General features: G+C 42.4%; 1 protein-coding gene across 1 annotated transcript in view; it reads right to left on the bottom strand.

Moving 5' to 3' along the window:
• Positions 1-21728, bottom strand: part of HEG1 (heart development protein with EGF like domains 1) — a 90942-nt gene that overhangs the window by 38835 nt on the left and 30379 nt on the right. Inside the window, exons 2-9 of the mRNA XM_077118090.1 lie at positions 19654-19947; positions 17722-18021; positions 11810-12163; positions 10274-10609; positions 6804-7073; positions 4744-6063; positions 1758-1874; positions 1004-1123 (exon numbers count right to left, since the gene is read on the bottom strand). Of these exons, the coding sequence (XP_076974205.1) occupies positions 1004-1123; positions 1758-1874; positions 4744-6063; positions 6804-7073; positions 10274-10609; positions 11810-12163; positions 17722-18021; positions 19654-19947 (3111 nt within the window). The remainder of the gene's footprint in view (positions 1-1003; positions 1124-1757; positions 1875-4743; positions 6064-6803; positions 7074-10273; positions 10610-11809; positions 12164-17721; positions 18022-19653; positions 19948-21728) is intronic.

Below are 21728 nucleotides of genomic sequence, written 5' to 3'. Positions count from 1 at the left end.
TCTCTAAAGAAAATACCCTCTGAGCACTTTCTGTGTGTAAAGTGCCACACTGGGCAATTTAAAGTGATTCAAAGATGAGACACTTTATCTGCCGCTTTCCTAATCCAGCTTAGATATAAGGCTATGTTTCTCATTTCTAATTTCTTCAACAAGTTATGAACTAAACTCGGTACTCTCACAAGGGTTACAGCTCTGCAAGAACGCCCTTATAATTAATACATGACTGTGTAATAGAACTACAGGCTGGAAGTCAGGCCTCTCCTCAACCAGTTATATAAGCTTAGCCACTTAACATGCTGTCAGGGCCTTAATTTTTGTTTGTTTGTTTGGTTTGCTTTTTAAGGTATAAAATGGAGAGTATACTTAAAACCAACTAGCTTTGTGAATCTATCAAATTAGGGAATAAAATACGATGAACTGCATGGTACATTTATGGCAGCAGCTTTTAAAGAATGTTTCTGTCTGTGGACAAGAATATAAGGATTATTTTTAAAAATGAAAAGAATGCATGAATGTGGTAGGCTAATCAGGCTTTTATTCTCCTTTTTTTCTCTCCTTAATTTTTTTAATTATGTGTTTAGAATAGACTTTCAATAATTTCTCTCCTGTGTGCAGGTTGGAATGGTCAAGCATACAACATCATGCACAAATGATGGCATATTATACAGTCATTAAGATAGTTGTATAATATTTTCAATAACATGGGAAAATGCTTACAATATAAAGTTTGTGCATAGGCTATATGATTTCAACTATTTTAAAATATAATCAATGCATCGAAAAAAGATTGCCAAAAAGGAAAAAGGGAAAAAGAAAAAGAAAAGAAGATTGCAAAGTAAAAGCATTATATCTCTAGTGGTGGACTAATACAGGCAATATCCCTTACTTATTTCTATATTTCTTACACTGACAAATACTGATTTCAAAAAAAAAATCAATAAATGTGATTTTATAAAATGTACTGTGGTACAGAGTAAATTCCAAGGTAGACAAACTCTCTTACCCAAACTGCATATTCCTTTTTCCAGCTGGTACCCAACGGGGCATTTGCAGATGAAGGACCCCTGAGTATTGTTGCATGTGGCCAGGGGTGGACAGGGGTTCGAAAGGCATTCATTCACATCTGCAGAGGAGAAGAAACAGGGCCATATGGAATCTGTGGCAGATGGCCAAACTATAATCCAGCACAGTGAGCCTTTACTGAGGCCAAATGGTGTGAGCTGGTTCAGTGGGACAGCGATGAGTAAGACACCACTCCGGTCCTCAAGGGGATGATGGTCTATTGAGGGCAGAGACAGCCGTGTGAACAGCTAACCATAAACACACGGCAGGATTTGGAAGTACTGGGAAAGTAGGAGATTTTAAGGGATGGGAGAAATAAGGAGTGTTTCAATCAACATCTGGACTAAGACTGGAAAAACTTTAATCAGCAGATTGGGGGTGGAGGGAGAATTCTAGGCTGAGGCAGGAGTACAGTAAAGACCAGGGGCAGGAAAGGGCAGGTGTCTTTGGGGAGCTGTAGGGCGTCCAGTATGACTAGAGTGTAGGGTGTCCACAGAACAGAGCTGATCATGGGGCTTTGCAGCACCGCATTACGAAGTCTGACGTTATTCTGTGGACAATGTACAATCCCACTCCAGCTTGCAAGCATTAATTAGAAAACCTTCTGTTCCTGCATTTTGGAGGAAAGAGGAGTTTACTGAATATCTCAAAATGAAATTGTAGTGCAGAATGCTGGACATTACTTTTTCTCTTACCCACACTGCAGTCATCCCCTTGCCAGGAAGGTGAGCACAGGCATCGATACCCGGGACGGGCAGAGTCTACAACGCATTCCCCATCATGGAGGCAAGGGTTAGTGGCACAGCTGCGGACTAAAAACACATCCCAAGAATAAAGCAGTTAATCACATGAGACATGTAAAAGCAGCTCGAGGTAAATATTTAATCATCCCAGCTAATATTTGGTTCTTGCTTATCTCTGTTTATTTACCCTGAAAGGCCATGCTATTTTAACAGAAGGGGTTCCCAAGAGGTGCAAAAAACAGGTGCGGGGGGACTGGGTAGCAGCACTGGTTTGTGTACCTGTGTAAGTGTTAGACAACTGGATTCCTGAATGCAAGAACTGGTTCTCATCCAAATGCTGCTTATGAGGCACTCAGTTCATAGCGGATGATTATATTGCCTTTGTGATAATTAGAAATTTCTACTTGAATCAATATCCATTTAAAACACACATGAAGGGGGAAAAGGCCTCCTTGATCAACCCATCTTTCCTGCTGTACAAGATATTCTGAGTATGCGTGTGTATGTGTATCCTGCCTTTCCTTTTGGAGTTTATCAAAACCAAGGTAACCTTTATTCCCACATCTCAAAATGTAACTGGGCCTTCACACTTGATGCAATCGTTTGGAAAAAATGATGGAGTTGAGCACTTTAATTGCCCTCTCTCTTTATGTAACGCATTAGCTCCATCTGATTTCATTTATGTCCTAACAATACACAGGCTTCAAAGTCATCCTGGACTCCCAGTCCCCAAGGGCAGTGACCACAACTCTCTCTTTTGCCCTGCATAACTGGCAGTGTTGTGCTCCAGGGGCTGTTTAATAAAGGTTTCTGACACAGACTTATAGAAGCTGAAACCCGCAAAACTGCATCATCTGCAAGGAGCAAATCAGTGGTAGATGAGAAAAAGAAGGTGGCGGTCAAGAGCTCTAACTCCAAAACAATAACTTTGAAAACAAATGGACTATTTGTTACAGTAAATATTACTTTAAAAAAAAAGCTATATAAGCATAACCAGATGTTGTGCCCATGAAGTCAACAAAAATATATTAACGGCCAATAATTACGTTCCTAATATTCAACTTTGCCTATAGTTACTCTTGTAATGACTGCAATCAGCATTAAGTGAGACTTGTGAATTAGGTTTCCACATGGTACTGGAATGTATTTGGCCTCTGGAAATGAAGCCTCTGTGCCCTGAAGCAGGGTTTCCAAACTTCCCTAGAAAAGGATCCACCATTCATTTTCCAGAGACCCTCCAATGACTTATACAAAGGAATACTGATGCTTCACACATTCTGGGGATCCAGTGGGTGCTGTTTATGACCCCTCCACTCCCCAAGGTTGACTGGGTGGAACTTTGTCACTCACTGAGCTGCCTGCTCCAGTCACCACAAAGCCTCTCTTTTTCCCTTCTTCCTTAAGAAGTCAGTCCCTTCCTTTCCTAGGTCTGAACAAGACAAAAGAATAATTTTGATCATGACATCCAAAGATTTATCATTCTGCTTCCTTCTACTTTTTCTCGAATGAAAAAGAATCATGTGGATGACTTTATTTTCCTTGTACCAGCAACTTTAATGCAGGGATATAGGTAAGCCCACATGCAGTGTACAGGAGTCCTGGTCCTGTGCTGACCACAGAAACAGTGAGTTCACCTTCTTCTATTGGATAGACTTCATCACGCCCATTTGCCAACCAGCAACATAACAGCAGGGAGACAAAAGAACTTAGGTTATCCTGTGGATCAAAAGAAGCCCTCTGGCATTATGTAAGACTCTACAAATGTTCCATGCACTAGGGTAACTTTCCAGAAACCTACAACATCCAGATGAGTCCCAGGACCAGATAAGTCCTGAAATGCACAGGGCCCAGCCTCTCCAGAGCATCAGCTAGTTCCATGTCCCTATCCCATATTATTGACAGCCCCTTCCAACATGAAAAAGTTAGAATAGGCATAGCCCAAATACCCCTAAAGAGTGAGAGAAAGATCAAAGGTGATGGTGGAGCTATACAGAGAAGTTCACCTTTAACAAATGAGTATGAGTGCTGAATCAGTATATTGCTATCTCTTTTAGTCTCCAGTATCTTATTTTTTTTTTTTTTTTTTATTAACATGGGCAGGCACCGGGAATCGAACCCGGGTCCTTGGACATGGCAGGCAAGCATTCTTACCTGCTGAGCCACCATGGCCCGCCCTCCAGTATCTTAGATATCTGGAAGTAAAAACCTAAAATGGTGGACTTGTAACCCATACCAAACTCTAAAATCTGTTCTACAACTAATTGTGATGTGCTTTGAAATTTATGGCTTTTTTGTATATTATTTTTCACAAAAAAGAAAAAAACAAGTCAGTTGTGATGATAAATGCACAGCTATATGATGTTGTGAACCATTAATTGTATACATTAGATGATTACATAATATGTGAAATTATAATATATATTAAAAAAAGAAAAGACCCCCTCTGAATGGGGAAACCCTCCTGATCCCTGGGGGAGCCAGCTGACTGACCCAGAAGCTCTGGACTCCCACTTGGGAGCAGGCACCTGCCTTACTCTGTGTCCGAGATAGGCCACCTAAAGCTTTTCTCTTTCAGTTTCTCCACCCTCCATTCCCATATCACTGCCCTACTCTGACCTTGGGAGAGTTAAAGTCATGCTTGTAAAGCTCTCGCAATTACTGGGAAGTAATTCATTAAAAGCTACAACAGCACCATCTACTAATGTCACACAAGCTGATGCATCTCTCTCTTTCTTCTGGAAGAATTATGTAAAAACTCAGGGGTGAGAAATTAGGCCCATTGTGACATTATTTTATGTTTTAAGTGCTTCAATGGGAAACCCTGTTAGATCACAAAACAGACATTGTACTATTTCAAATACTAGCCATTTCCACACACTTGCATGAATCTCAATGCTTGGTGGGACCCAGCTATCCACGTGTGCCCGTGAGATGTTACCTGAGGTTGGAGACGACAAGGCTACTGGGGACTGTGTGCTGCTCTGAGCGGTGGAGGCGGTAGATTTAGGAGTCAACACGTCATGGGTGGAAACATCTGTGGTCTGGGGAAAAGGAGATGCTCTGAGGAAATGTGAAGCTGGGCTGTACTGTTCTGTAATGCCAGGACCTGTGGCCGTGTCTCTTGTTGACGTGGGTACATGGGCCGGAGGAATCAATCTGGTGGTGACATCTATGTGAACTTGGCTCCCGTCTGTGGTGACGGCACCTTCTGTTGAGATCTGTCGCACCAGAATCTCGGGGCTGGTTGGCAAGATCTGTTTTCTGGCCGTAGTCTGTACTGCTGTGGCACCCCGCGTCAGAGCTGTCGTGCTTAACAGGAGGCTGGCGGTGGTCATGGGGGGAGGAGAGTTCTCGGGAGCAGTGGCTGTCAACATTGGAGGCACGTGGGCTAAGGTGCTCATAGTTGGAAGGGTTTGCTTGTTGGAGGACTCTGTTAACTCTAGAGGCAAATGGACCCTTGAAGGAGAGCTCATTGTTACAGCTCCGGTGGTCCCTGCTGGGTGAGGCAGGAGGGTCGGGGACTTTGATTCCGTAATGACTTTCTCTTGGTTCTCAGGGACCACTGTCTGACTGCTGTAGAGCACCTTGGCAGATGATGCCATTGTTAATGTCCTAACTGAAGTCACAGGTATCTCCCTTGCCCCGGGCAGGACTGGGGTAGAAGAGGGATGTGTTAAGGTGGTTTGTGAGATGGAAAGTGGGGCAGGCGTTGCTGTTGAGGATACTGGTAAATGTGATGATGAGGAAGATAAAGATGCATCAGAGGTAGACTTCACTAGATGAGCCACGGTTGATGGTGAGGTTGAGGAGAGTAACTGGTAGGACTGTGACACTGAGGGCAGAGCCAAAGGGGGCCCTGAGGAAGAAGATGAGCCACCAACAGATCCAGCATCGGCATCCAGAAGAACCAAAGTGTTCGGCACACTGACGGTGGATGTGTGGGGCTGAAGGTTGGACGTACGCATAGCCAGTGCCGCAGTGGAAGACTGAGCATATTCCCCATCGTAGGATGAGATGTTACTTTTCTCTGTCTGGGCATGCGGAAAGGAAGAATATTCTAAATGTGAAGAGTTTGAGATCTTAATGTAAGAGGTCGAACTCTCCCTTATGTCCGAGGAGGAACTGTTATCTGTAATGGACAGTAGTGTCCGCTCCCCTTTGGTGAACGTAGATGAAACATAGGTGTGGTCTGTGCGGTCACTGGAAGTCCTCTGCTCAACAGCTGTGCCACTCCCTTGGCCGTAGCTAATACCAGTGACTACAAAAAGAAAACCCAGTGTTAGGGCAACTAAACAAGTAAGCATCTCCTAAGCATACAATACAAAATAGTCTCAATCCATGAACTCAGGTGGGATGAAATGCTTCCTTTGGAGAAGGGGTTCTCAATGGCAAGCCCTCTGAACAGACAATATGGGAGGTGGGAGTGGTCAGGGTCTGCTCTGAGTATACTGACCTCCTCCATGGAACAGCGATGGCAACAATGGATACAGCGATAAAAGAGAAGGAGGGGCAGGGCCCTCAGAATAGGGAATAGGTCCAAATTCCTTCCACATCCCTTTTTTTTTTTTTTTTTTGGCTAAAAGTAAATTATATCTGAAAAGCCGTAGGATCCCAAATAGAACAATTGTTATACCTAAATGGAAAAAGGAAAACCCTCCCTACTCTCCATTCTGTAAAATGAGATACTCCTTTCCCAAGAGATTGCCCTTAGGTACAACGTGGCTGGTCTGCTTTATTTTAAGCCTCCTGGCAAACATCACCCCGAATGTCAAGGCAAATGTGTAGGAAGGGCACTAGAGAGAAGTTTATCTTCCTGATATACAAGAACCCAGAAAGGGCTTTTTTTTTTTTTTTCTCCCTAAGAAAGTGCTTTTCATTAAGAGCTTGGAAAGTCCTTTCTGGGTTGCCAGCAAATTTTTCATCATTCTAGGTCTGTGAGCAAATCGACAGGCATGCTGGAGGAATGTGGATAAAGGGATTCTGCTGTAGACACATCACCTCCGAGGTCACGCAGGGCAGCCTGCCAACCTGGGACCAGGTCTGAGTCATCGGTCACGTCCGCGTGCTGAGTGGCGTTCGCTGCTTCTCTGAGCACAGACGCCGAGCCCCCCACTTCCCCAGAAGTCGTGTTCCCGCTGCTAAGGGATCGCAGCGTCCGCTCTCCATTTCCAGTGAAAGTAGCCCAAGTGTGCGGGCTGTGAGAGTGAGAACCGGAAGTCTTTTCCAATGTGTCTGGACTGCCTCCCAGCTCAAGGCTGTCTTGAATGGCTAAAAGAAGGCAGAAAAGGGGGATGACAATAAACCCAGGATTAGAGACACAAGACCGAACAGGAGTTTGAGTCTCAGGAATAAGCCCCACTTCCTGGACTATATTAGCCAAAATGCTTCCTTAGGCTGTCTAAGGGTCTTAATTTGAAACCAGCAGTCTGGAAACCCAAAACATGTGGTGATCTTACAGGAAAAAAAACAAAAAAACGTGAGTGAAACCTTGAGAGTGGAACCATGGACCAGCGGATGTGTTCAGGTGTTGCGGATTTATGGGAAGGTTTATTACTTCAGTGAACGGGATCAATACTGTATTTCTGCTGGTGGTACATAATAAATAGAGTTTATGTCAGGGAAGCTGTGGAGGCAGTGGGGGTGGTGAGTGATGGGCAAGAGACTAACAACGCGACTGGGACGTAAACGTTCTGAGCAGGCCCCGGAAAGCAGCACACATTCCTGGGAAGGCTTTTACCTCCTGGCTGAACTGGTAATAGGTGAATTAACACAGGGCCTCTCACACTACAGAGTGGTACTTCTCGGCCTTGACACATCAGTGAGAAACGGCAGTGTGGTCAGAGGTTAAAGGCGGGTTTGTTTTTTGTTTTATTCCTTTCTTAATGTGTTGGATGGGGATGGAAAAGAGACAGCTGACAGATGAATAAGTATCCTTTTCCTCCTTTTGTGGGTATGTGTTTTATGCTTTCAACTTAAAGAATCTTAGAACTAAGGGGATCATTAGAATAGCACATAAGCCCTTCTTTTCAGATATGAGGAAATACCTCAAAATCTGGTTTTGTGAGGACACAGCCTCTTTTCCTGGTGTTTATTCCCATTCTCAGCCTAGGCTAGTCCTTGACACCCCACAGACATACCTTGATGGGAAATAGGTCAAGGTGAGTGTTAGGTAGGTTCATGCCATGGTTCGACCTAACGGACAGACATGCATGAGGATGAGGATGGGGACAGGGGCACAGGAGCCCTACAGCAGCACTGAGAAAGCCAGGGCCAGACAGACATGGGATTTGATACAGGCTGAAGGGCTGAAGTAATCTATGGAAGTCAACCAGGAGAGACTTGAGAGCTGAGTGGGTGTGAGCACGATTTCCCTAGGCCAGGAGAAAAATGTCCTGGATGGGGAGATCTTAAACACTGGGCAGAGGAGATGCAGGAAAACAACCACATCAGGGTTCCAAACTTAACGAAGTGAAGAAATATAACCTAAAATAGAGGGTCCTGGTTCAGAACCCATAAAAGGGAATGGCCCCATGAACTGTGAAAGGCTGGATTGCAAAATCAATCCACTCTGGGTGATCCAGAGGAAATGAGATAAAGCAATCGTTTCAGGAATTGTCTCAATTCCTGAACCTCAATATCTGCTCACACTGAAATCACATTTTCCACACTAACCAATTGAGTACAGGGAGGATGGGTACTGAAGAGATATAAAAGGGAAAAGGCCACAGAACTGAGGAGGTAAAAATTCTGAGCCCCACAGCAGTAAGGGCAGAAAATGATTTTTTTTTGTTTAGGAGAAAGATACTATGTTTCCCACGCACATACACCAAAGAGGAGAAATGTCCTCCACCCATATCTGTGGTCATTCTTTCATGATAAGCCCATGCTTTTCCATGTCGCATGAGAGGTAAAAAAAAAAAAAAATGCTAGTTTTCCTCATCAATGAGAATTCTCACACGGGAGAGACAAAGCTATGATTATCAGTTGTGGAGAAGTAAGAACTTAAGCCCATAGTAAGATTGAATGATAAATTAATGCATTTTGGCTTTGGCCAACATACACTTTACATTGATAAGGTTGCTGAGAATTGTTTTTAAAAAATACTTCACATAGAAGATTTATTTAAAACAGACAGCAAGTAAAGGTTTCTCAAATAGATAAACTGGATTTGATCAAAATAAAAAATGGAAGAAAATCTCAGCAAGGATTAGTATGCAGAATATGCAACTCTTATGACTCAATAATAAAATGACAAAAAAACCAACTTAAAAGTGGTCAAAGAATAGACATTTCCAAAGAAGATATACAAATGGCCAATAAGCACATAAAAGGATGCTCAATATCATTAGCCATTAGGGAACTGCAAATCAAAACCACAAAGAGATGGTCAGAATAAAAAAGATGGAAAATGAAAAGTGTTGGTAACAATGTGGAAAAACTGGAATCCTCATACATTGGTGGGAATGTAAAATGGTTGCAGTTGTTGTGAAAAAGAGTTGGGCAGTTTTTCAAAAGATAAAACATGGAGTCCTCATATGACCCAGCAATTCTAAGAGAAGTGAAAATATATGTCAACCCAAAAACTCGCCTGGGAATGTTCACAGCAGCATTATTCATGATAGCCAAAAAGCAGAAACAATCCAAATGCCCACTAATTGATAAACAGATAAACAAAATGTGGCATAAACACATATGGAATATTACTCAGTCATAAAAGGGAATGAAGTACTGATGCCACAACATGGATGAACCCTGAAAGAAGCCAGATACAAAAGGGCACATATTCTATAATTTCATTTATACGAAAGACCCAGAATAGGCAAATCCATAGAGACAGAAAGCAGATTACAGTTGCCAGGTGACAGGAGGAGAAGGGAATGGGGAGTTATTGTTAATAAGTATGGCCTTTCTTTTTGAGGTGATGAAAATGTTCTAGAATTAGATACTGATGATGGGTGCACAATTTTGTGAATATACTAAAAACCACCCAATCATACCATTTAAATGGATGAATTTGTATGGAACATGAACTGTATCTCAATAAAGGTGTTAATAAAAAAGGAGAGGGTTTCTCTTGATGAATGCCCAGACCAAGGGTGGACAACCCCTGAAGAGGTTCTGCTTTTCACCTTCCCAGAAGCTCTGCGATTGAGGCAGGTATGGAGGTGGGGGCTGGGCTGTAAGGAGTAGAAGATGAGAGCAGAGAAGTCCTTGAGCTGTGTCTGGGAGGGGCAGGTGGCAGCAGTAGCTCCTTGGAGATGTACCAAAAAAACTCGGGAGCCCACAGACTATAGCCATATGAACTATCTGAAGAATGACTTGGGAAAAATGAAACTGAAGGGGCCTGAAGAAGTTGTTTCATTACCATATGGCCCTAATATGCCATAGAAGATCCTAAAGGTAGTTAAGTCCCACTCTCCTCCACAGGGTACAGTTTCTGTGAAATGAAAACTCACATGAATGCTCACCTCGTGGTACTGAGGGATCCAGGCTTTCCAGGGAAGATGTAGACAGCCACGCTGTGGATGGCTCAGAGTAATGCCTATCACCCAAGACTGTGCTGCTTCTTTCGGGCTGGTGAGCTGAGTAGGGAGAGTGGGTCAAAACTGAAGAGTTCACAACCTCAGGAAATGAGGTAGAGTTTCCCGTCACACCTGCAAATGTCTTGCTGTTGATCAAGGACCAGTGTGCCGTGCTCTCTCCACCTCGGATGGATGTGGACGACCCAGACACGGCCTCTATCTGAGAAGTGGAACTTCCATTTTCTGTATCAGAGCTGTTGGCAAGCTGATGTCCTCCAAAGGCTGTGAGGCAACATAGGGAAAAAAATGTCATTACATGGGTATGAAAGAGATCCCTCAACAACCAAAAAATGATTCCTCTCAAAGAACATATCCCTTATGCCAAGGAACCTTGTATAGAATATATTACATGTATAACCTGCCCCATGGTTTCTTACGCTAAATAATGATTTCAAAACACTTTGAGCATCAGCAACATCAAAATATGAAACGCTTTTAAATGCGCAGAGTGGCAGAGAAACTTACAGGCTTGAGTGTTTTATTCTTTTTCCCATAAAAAGCGGTCAAGGGAGTAAGTGTGCCATTGCATCCAACAAATATGACATGCATAAATAAAGTGCAGTCAGAACCATTTTTCTAAAACAGTTCTCATATTAATAAAGTTTGTCCTAATTCCAAAGCAACCACAGGGAGTAGGAATTTGGGAAATTTATTTATATCTGTACATCTTATCTGTGAAGATAATCTGTACACAAAATAGTGGAAGCTACTTTTAGAGAGTGCCAACCATGACGCTGTAGATTGAAAAGAAGATAAAATAGATAAGAGCCCTGAGGCTGAGGTCTTAACTCCACCATAAGGAGCTAGATGGCCACACACTTAACACTTGACTCTTCTGAGCCTTAGTTTCTTCATCTATGAAAAAGTGGAAGGAATGACACCTGTCTGACAATGTTCTCAGAAGGATGAAAATCAAAAGGTGATCATGAAGTGTGATGGTTAGGTTCACGTGTCAACTTGGCCAGGTGATCGTGCCCAGTTGTTTGGCCAGGCAAGCACTGGCCTAACTGTTGCTGCAAGGACATTTCATGGCTGGTTAATAAACCCTAAGGTTGGTTTATTAAATCCTCAGTCAGCTGATTGCATCTGGATGATTACATCTACAATCGACTAAGGGAGTGTCTTCCACAATGAGAGAATCTAATCAGCTGGATTTAATCCAGTCAGTCAAAGAGCAGAATTTGGGCACATGTATCCTCACAGTTGCCTGAGACACTTTTATAAAATTTCTTATTTACAGCTATCTTCCGTTGGTTCTGTTTATCTAGAGAACCCTGACTAGTACACGACTGACAACGTTGCTGGTGGCATATAAGAAAAACTTTTCTTCACAGATTGTAAATGGTCTTGAAGTAACCCCTTAAGAAAATCCAACTCTTTAAAACATGTCCATAACAACCCAAATAAAGGTCAAACACTTACTTGGGGAATCATTTTGCCAAAATCTCATTGAGATCTCAGAAGATGTAAGTTCAAATCCATTTTCTGTGGATGGCTCAGTGAATTCCTCATCCCCTGGATTCTCGATTATTCTACTGTTTCTTTTCAATCCCTTTATAGAAGGTGAAGAGTGGACTAATGCTGAAGTGGTGGCATTTTCAGAGTCCCCAGGGAAGCTGCTTGTCTCGTTTCTAGGTCCCACACTGACAGGTAAAGTATGGCGCATCCTTGGGCCACCATCAGTGAATGTGGAAGCAACATGCCCATCCTGTGTCTGACTGATCGAGGGGCTACTGAGATCAGTGGAGTTGTTCGGCTCCTTCATACTTTCATAAGCTAAAACAGAAAAAAAAAAAAAAGCTTCAAAACTCAAGGGTTTGATAAAATCAGGGATGCATCTAGATAAAAATGTTACATTTTGGTAGACAGATCAAGGGCCTGTAGACCTAATACAGATACAAACTTCCATATATGCTTACACACACAAGTGCCATCAGCACACACTCATTCAGTCTCTCCTTGCTAGCTCTAATTCCCATTGAAGCAGTGAAGTCATTTGTTTTAATGAAAAGCTTGTGCTCACCCTAGTTGGTAGACAGGAAAAAGACTCTATGCATTCTTTGCCTTGGTTTTTATAGAAAAAGGGGAAATGTCTGAGTTCTACATTATAGCTTAAAAGGACAGGCCATTATGATAAGGTACAGGTTTTTGTTGTTTTAACAGTGTAACCTTTTTGTTCAAATACTATTACACATCAAAACCCAACACACAAAATGAACAAAAGTGGGGCGATCTCCAGGTGCCAAGGCCACAGGTCACCCCTGAGGAGGCCTAGGGCTCTGCAGGACACATTTGGGGGCACTGCTGGCCTAGAACAATAATTCCCAGCCCTGTCAACATCAAGAGCTCTTTATTTTTCCCCACCTCATGGATACTCTAAATCTTATGTTTTGAAAGACTATCAACCAAACTGAATTTATTAAGTAACAGAACCTCTGATCAGCAGGAGATACTCATTGTTACTTCCATTAATTTAATTAAATTCCATCCCAAAGCAAACAGGCCTCATTATTTACTTTGCCTCATTAGGCTCTGGACACCAGCTCTCAACTCTACATACTATCCAGTAGACCTCTAGGAGATCAAGGGCTCCAGGCTGGAAACAATTCTTCTACACCTAATGAAACAGATGGCAGCTTTTGAATAATTGTCAAAAGCCCTAAGAATTAGATCATGTACCACTGGTCAAAATGTGTAGTCTGCTATGTAGAAATATGCGTAGTCTTGCTGATGGTTCCCTTCCCCAAAGAACACCCTGAGAACTGACTTCCCAATGGGTGAATATTCTAAAGGACACTGAGTTCCTAAGCCAGGAAAAAGCTGCAGGGAAGCTCAGGGAGTAAGCAGAAACATGGGATGCAAGATTCAAAGGCAAGGATTGGGTTTGGTTTTTTTTTTAATTTTTAGGAGAAAAATAATTAAAAAGCACTCTATACCTATATAATGAAAGGCTTTGAGCTGTTAATTATGACCCAGAAAAGGGAAGACGGAAAATTGTCACTACAAACTTTCTTGAAGACCAAGCCTATATGCAGTTAGAAAGAGAGACAGTACAATAAACAAGAGGGTTCCTCTCACTCTTATACCTAAACATAGCCTACAACTCTGGCCAACAGACCTCAATCAGAACAACATAAAAATGCAGGCTGTCATAATCTAGAAACTGAATAAGGAACAGAAAGACTTGATTACAAAAGTACAGTCCCAAATTACCTAAACCTATCCCTACTTAAAAGCAAAAAACAAAACAAAGCAAAACAAATAAAACTCTTTAGCATTAAAAAAAAGGATAGCATAATAGAGATATACCCTAAATCCTCATTCAACCTATTTGCTTCTCAGGCCTAACTGCATTAGAATTATCTTCAATATCTAATCAAGTTACAGCCTGCTGGATGTTCTTTCAAAACATTTTTATTCCCAATATATGGCATAATTTCATTCATTCAAGGTTCTCATCACAACACAGTGGCAGCTCTGTTGGACTTAGCCAGAATTGTTCAGAGGTCTGTCCACCTCCAGTGATTTTATCAAATCAGTGACCATGGAAATACAGTCACAAAATTACAAATGCTTAAAGTCACAAAAGGAAAAAATGGCTATTTTCCCTGACCCTGAGGACTCTGTAAAACACTGCTTCATCATCTCACCATTATCATCTTTATCAAAAACTGCTATTTATTGACCCATTGAGACACGCCAGGCATTGCACAAAGTACTTTATATATATAATCTCATTTAATCCTCACAGTAAAGCTATGGAATGATTGTGAATACTTCTGTAGAGTTGGTGCCTCTTAATAAAAGGAGTAAATGTTTGGTCAAATTCATCAACAATCACTACTTACACTAGTAAGTAAGTGACTACTAAATAAATAAATCTAAGGGGAAATTTGCCACGTTTCTAATCATGAAGCCAACATTATTGATCTTTAATAACTGGCCTTCCTTAACCATTTCTATCTTTGAAGCACCTTTCAAAAATGAGAACATCATCCACTGAGGAGTGGAAACAAGCCAAGTTCCCTAATCTTTATAAAAGAAGGCAGAAAGATTGCCTGCTTGTCTGGTAAGAGCATATGGGCCACTCTCCTATCACAACCCAAAGCATTGGAACCTTAGGTATGTATCAGAATGCTCAATTTTGACATTACTGCTATCCAGAACTTGCCAAAAGTATAGCTGAAGCATGTGACATTTACGAATAATTTAAATCTACAGTCTTCTAAGTTTTTTAATGCTCTGTTTTCCAAGTGAAGTCACCACAAAGCAATTTACCTGGACCACATTGGCTCAGCTACTCTCAGAAATACTTTCACGAGTTGAGATCCATTAATACACCCTCAGATTCTTTTGAGGATCTATAAAAGATATCACCTTTTAAAGCACTTTAGCGTAATTTCTGCCAAATAGCAAGTGAGGGCATTTTCCATTATGAGCCTCCATGTTCCTTATATAAACAGTCCTCTTAGACCCTACTGCCCACAAACCACCTATGCCTATGGTCGAAATTGTCTGCCTACTTTATGAGAACAATCGCACGCCCCACCCGGTTTCCCTTTGTGCCCTGGTTTCCAGGAAGCTCAGCACTAAATTTAGTGCTCAACTGCAGCCACTCTCACACAATTCAACATTCACATATCTCTTTCCTCCTTCGAAAGAGAGCTTTTCTCCTGTTCACTGCTTTATTTACTTTTTTCCCCTAATGATCAAATAGCACAGTTTTCATTATAGAAAATTTGGAAAGTATAGAATGATGTAAACAGAAAAACAATAATAATTTCAAATAGTTTCCAATCCCTCTTTAAAAATGTGTTGTAGGGTGGGCCGCAGTGGCTCAGCAGGCAGAGTGCTCACTTGCCATGCCGGATTCATGGTGCCTGCCCACGTAAAACAAAAATCAAAAAAAAAAAAAGTGTTGTAATTGTCCGACCCTTACCTACCTTAATACTGTAAGGCTTTGGAAAGCAGGCAACTCCTGGCTACCCCAACCTCAGGAGAGGTTTTGTGTGTTTCTGTATAGCAGAGTGAGGAGGTCAGAGGAGGCCTGAATACAAAGGCTGAGTGTGTTTGAAATAACAGATGCTGAAACTAGAAGAGCATCTGGTCTAACCTCTTCCTATTACAGATAGAGAACTTGTTTCTTAACACCATCCTCCTCGGGCCAGGCTCCCAGCTCACCATCCTATCACACCCCAAAAGAGTAACAACACTCATCTGGATGGCCGAAGTGCTAGGACGTTCTCGGGGTCATGTTTACTAGTGCATGGAGCAGCCGAGGGTCAAAGGCACAAGCCAGGAATGCCTTACACTCGCTCTCTGCTTCCGTTCTTCCTTAGTGCTGACTGGCTGGGTCAGGTCAGCTCCGGGTCTGCCTTTGGCAAGTCCTGCCAGCGCTCTCTCAGCTCTCTAGGCCATGTGCTGAGAGTTCCGTATCATGCAGTCACAAAAGGGTAGTAACAAAAAGATTCTGAATTCAGGGGAGGTAGGAGGTATACCAGTGCTCTGTGTAGGCGATTAGCAGGTTAAAAATGAAGCAGCATTCTCTTTCCCATGCAGTTTCGGTTCCCTGTGCACGTCACCTCCTCAGGAGTCCCCATAGCGAGGAAGCAATCCTGGATTCAGATAGTCCTGGATCTTTGGCTATACCCTCACTTAATTTAAAGTTCTTTCCAAGGATCTAAGGGGGAGGCAGGACTTTGTGTAGAAAGAACACAGTTCACTAAGAAAAAAGAGAAATGCCCAGTAAAAGATTCAAGGAATATGAAAGAACTGGTGGAACTCTCCAGAGGTTAAAAGTATAAGGTTCGAAAACGACCAATGCTTAAAGAGTGTAAGGGCCAATTATGTTTCTGCTGTTGAAAAATAGAGGTGGAACATACAGTAAAGTTGGAAACATAGGCTGCTTTTCAAATATACCACAGCAGTAAGTTAGATTTAAATTATAAATATTAAATGGCCCTGACCAGAATCAAAGTGTAGCTTCCTAGAAAATTCTTTCTTTCCACTATTTAGCAAAGTTGGTTGTAAATCACTAAGCCACAGAACTTTGGGGCTGGAAAGGATCATAGCTTTTATCCCATCCAACCAATATATATGAATAATCTTAAAAAGCAATCTCCTAAAAACATGAGTCATAAATTATATCTATACCCAGTCAGCAAGAAACTCTATATAGGGTATTCGGAAGAGGAATTGGCTGCTTTATAAATAGGTATTACGAAAAGGACCTCTGGGTTCACTTTTGGTTTTGATGACATAAACTCAAACTCCTAGGCTTGCAAAATACTTGTAAAAACCTCTGACCTATAAAAATTTTGAAATGACAATCTTGAATGCTCCCTAACCTCTATTTCCTAAGATATTTCCAACCCACTCTGTTCGGGTCCCTGTGGCATGAGGATGAAAACACAAATAGCTCACACAGACTCTGAATAAAATTCCAGAGAAGAGGAAAGAAGGACAGGGTTTCTAACACTCTCTTGGTCCCGTGGCTGGATGTGCCCTATGAGCACAACTGCCCATGCTCATCCCATTTCCTCATCGACTGCACCTTGTTCTCAGATCGTGGGAAACATATGAGAAGTACAGACACGGCTGTGTGCTCGAGAACATTACAACCTACCTGGACAGATAAGGCATTAGATAACCTAATATCACAAGGTTTATTAGCAGAGTCTTTAAATCACTGGGGATCAGAGGGGTTGAGAAAGGCTTCATGGAAATAGCATACCTAAGCTGAGACATAAATGATGAGTTGGAACTGGATTGGCAGAGAGAGAGAAGAGAATGCTACAGCTGCAGTTCCTAATGTTAAGCCTGCAAACACCTGCATTAGATATTTTATTTTCAAGAGGGTACCTAGAAAAAAACATGTCCATATTTTTCTTTGCAATTGAAGAAACCTTGTGCAGTAATGAAGAAAAAACAAAAGTCTAATTCTTAATCAAAGCTACAATGCTCACCATTTCATTCTAACACACAGCTCTCATGTAAGAATACACACCAATAACACCCAGTCTTTGCTGTGTAGGTATATGTGTGTTATGTTGGGCTGGGCAGGATGTTGGTGGACAGAAAGACCTAGAGTAGCCACCAGATCAACTATTATTTTCCTCCTCATTCAGTTAAAGAAAACATATTTTTAAGATGAATGTCAATAATGCGATAAATCATGCAGGTAGTTCTTCCACCCCAATACTTGGCATTACAGTATTGGCCTTTGCTTAATCTCTTTTCTCCCTTGCCTGTTTCAGGGACATAGCTTACTAGCTACACAGATTTGCTTATATGTTGAATGATTTCAGGGGTAAGCTAGGGATACAAGTACTCACGTGAAGGATGGTCTGAGGGAGGGGAGTAGGTTGGTGTCCTGGAAAAATGCAGAGAGGAGAGCCCGGGTTCTGAGGAATCTCTCTCCCTGGAGAGCGTGGTCTGCTCTCCCATGGCCAAAGCAGGAAGAGGGGACTGGGGTGGGAAAGATGTGGCAGCCACTTGGGTGTGCACAGTCACTTCTTCTGGCAGCCCCTCCGCCCTCACCGATAAGCCCCAGGATGTTCCATTCTCCCTGTGAGAAGGGGCAAGTCCTTCTTCTGACTCCGAACTGCTGGATGACAGGTGAAGACCTTCCAAGGCTGAAACCAGACAGCAACAATTAAATTCCACCACCAGACACCCAAATCGTTAGTGGGATCAACTTGAATCTCTATAACACGTGCAGCAGTAAGAAGACATTAGTGGCAATTATTCATTCTACGAAAAATGAACTCCTGAAGGAGAGATCATATACCAGGACACAGACCATTTTTAGGTCTCAAAACCAAAGACGTTGCATTTTGTGGCAATATTATCAGAAAAAGAGATTACTGAGTAAGTATCAAATGATACAGAATCAGAGATCAATGTCTGATCATCATACCTCATCATCCACCTTCCATGAGGCTGGTCCCAGGGTTTACATGAATTCAACATAAACAAAATTCCTAATAGCTGGATGACCAATGAAATGAGATAGCATCCTGTGCAGAGTTTCTAAGCTCTGTTTCCATCATTTGAGGATGGAACACAAAATACTTTCCTACGTATTCTTTACAGAATGAGAGCCTTCCCACCCCCACCTAGACCTCCTGTCACGAGGGCATGAATCATGCAGGCCCTTACTAAATTCCATCAATTTTCCTTTGTGAAATCTCTTCACCAACCCCTTCCTCTCCATTGCTGCTGCCACAAGGCCGTATCCCAGCACCCCATGCCTGGGTGGTCCCACTCACTCCAAATTCCCTTCCCCAGACAGCCTATACATGCCTGCCTGGAGAATCCCAGCCTAAATTACTTGAATCACATCACTCCCTTGTTCATGAATCAGCCCACCATGTTACATCTCCACTGCCAGATCTTCAATGTCCTCCACGATTGTCCCTGACCTCATCCACACACCTGCTCCTCTCCTCAGGGGGTGCCCCTCACCCTCCCCTAAGGGAGACTGCTGGCCTTGCCGCCCCACACAAAGGCCATACTTCTCTCTCTCCTCTGTGTATTCACGCAGAGTTTCCAACTCGTCAGACACCCCCTTCACCTCACTCAGACACACAGACCTAGGCTCAAATTCCAGCTCTGAAACCTGTTAGCGCATTGACCTGCACAGGTGGGTTAATTAACTTCTCTGAGCTTCAGTCTTCATGTTCCGAAAATGAGAATAATCTGATCTCACAGTTGGCTGAAAGAACAGATCTGTTGGTATATGGTAGGTACCTAACTGATGCTAACTTTCTTTGTTCTTCCTTTCTCAATCAGATTTTGCTCATTAAGCCCCAACATCTTCTTGATACCCTGCTAAAAATGGCAAACCACCCAGCTGGCAGATATTAGCAAGAATAACAACATGGGCCACATCAACAACAAACAAAACCTAAGCCTGGCTGTCTTTCTGAGCCTCCCATCCACCAGAACCGGTACTTCTGAGGTCATAGACTGCGGCAGGATCCCTGGATGAGATCTGATTCACACTGGTCATGGATCAGAGATTCCATGGGATTAGGCAGGCCTCTCAGCTAATCAGCTCCCTTACCTGGTCCTTACCTGGTCCGTATTTACAATTCAATCATCCACAGCCTTTCACTAATGGAGCCTAAGCCACAGGTCTGATCTACCCCAGCTCAGGACCCTTGGATGGGCACAGTGGTTCAGGATGGAGTGGAGGAATTGGGAGATTTTGTTTTCCATGACTAGACATTCATGATAAAATGAGCGTCATTGCAAAATCTCACCTGAGGTGTTGCTCTGGGAAGTCAGCTCTGTGGCTATCTCAGGTGAGTGCCTGATAGGGGAAATGGTGAAATTTGTTCCACTTAGAGAGTCATTTCTTCCTCTAACATCTGCTGTTCCAGTTAGTGGAGACAAGTCTTCTGGAGCATCGGAAGAAGCATGGCTTTTTCTGGGGGTCTGAATCATAACACCTTCTTTGGCAGCCAGTGCTGAAAGGCTCACTTGATCTTGATAAAAGGTGATGTTTTCTATGTGGGGTTCAGTGCTATTTTCTGGCCAATGGTTCCTCACGGCAGCTAAAACAATAAGAAAAGGGATCAGTGAGAGCTTGCTGGCTTCTAAAAAGAAATCTTCAAAGAAGATACCATGAGCAGATACACCAGGAAAGAAGTGGATTCAAGTAGAATAATTTCACCTTTCTTTTATTCCCTCATTAATTATTCTTACAGTCCAGTGGAAGAAATGATGAAGCCACAATACAGTATAAGATTAAATTTCAAGATGAGTGAAATAAATGATACAAACGATGGAACGAGATAAACATGGGGCTCGGGAAAAAGCACCTGGATCTTGTAGCATGTGGGCAGGCCCAGAAAGGAGCATGGGGGAGGAAATTCAAGTCCGAGCGAAGGGAAGAAGCACTTCATGAGAGCCAAGGTTATGAACGGCCTTTCTAGGGTTGTAGGAGGGTGGAAGCTGGCAGGACGCAATCCTGACACTTACGCGGTAGGCAGGAGGTGGGACAGGCAATTCTGGTAGAACACGTGAAGGATGTGGAAATATTACTAAAGCCTTGGTAATGTAAATACTTTTGATGCAATCATTTCATTTTCATTGACTTTATCCTGAGAAAATACTCAAGAATAACTGCATGGATTTTCAATGCAGCATTTTTACAATAAGAAAAAAAAAAAGAAGAAGAAGAAATAGCCCCCCAAAATTGATCTCCCTATGGCAGGAGATCATTTACATCAGTTACAGTATAGCCACATGAAAAGGTAGTATGTGGTCATTAAAAACGATGTTACAGAAGGATAAAGGGAGTTGTTCTAGAGACATTACTGAATTAAAATAGAAGCTTCAAGAACGAATAAAAAAGAAAAATAAAACAGAGACTTCAAAATAGAATTTAGAATATCATCCACTTTTGTAAAAAACATTACTGAAAATAGCAAACGTATTGAATGTGTACTGTATGTATGCAAACACTGTACTATGCACTTTTCCTGCATTAATGCACCTGTTCCTAGCACAAAGTCAGAAATTCTCTTATTATCCCCATTTTACATATGGAGGCAAAGGAGATGCAGGAAGGTCATGTACCTTATCCAAATCACGCTAAAACACTATAAAGGAGGCTGTCAGACAACCACTATGGCAGCATAAGACACTCAAGGGTGCTATTCCCCATGGAATCTTTGAATAACTAGCAAAAACTGGCAGAGCCATCTTCCTCAAAGTCCCAGAAAACAATTAAAGGATTGCAGTACCTGGGCAAGTGATGAATCAAGAAAATGCAGCATTAAATTATCAGAAATGAGGTATAATCCCCTAGTCCCTGCTTGCCGGAGCTGAGCAGGCTCATCCCGTAAATTGAAGGGAGTTTCGCCCCAACTCATGGACCGTGCAAGCATGAACTACCATTGGTTTCCATTGCTCGTAGATGGACTGTGGTGTGGTTTGAAGGCAAGTGAATGCAACTTACAATGATTAACAAAATCTTTATTCTTATAGTATACATTTAAAGGGAAATGGAGCATTAAAAACAGCAGGAAAGGGTGGAGTAAGGATATCTCAGTGGTAGAATTCTTACCAGGTTTGCTTCCCAGACCCTGCACGTCCCCCCCAAAATAAATAGATAGATAGATAGATTAATTAATAACTAATTAAAAAACAGTAGAAGAATTTCCAGGTACCTTTGGTAACCCCTTCCACAACCCTCCTCAGCACAGTGTGATCCTATTGAGCGTTTCTGTCCCATCCTGGAGGGAGTAGAGCCACACGCTGGGGTGACTGTATGTCAGTGAAAATCTATCAGGTAGCAGCCTGAGAACCAGAACCAGGAAACTCCTCTCTG

This window comes from Tamandua tetradactyla, chromosome 10, assembly GCF_023851605.1.
Source record: "Tamandua tetradactyla isolate mTamTet1 chromosome 10, mTamTet1.pri, whole genome shotgun sequence".
Lineage (NCBI taxonomy): Eukaryota > Metazoa > Chordata > Mammalia > Pilosa > Myrmecophagidae > Tamandua > Tamandua tetradactyla.
Note: the sequence above shows the minus strand (reverse complement) of the source record. Positions and strands in the feature narration are given on the sequence as shown.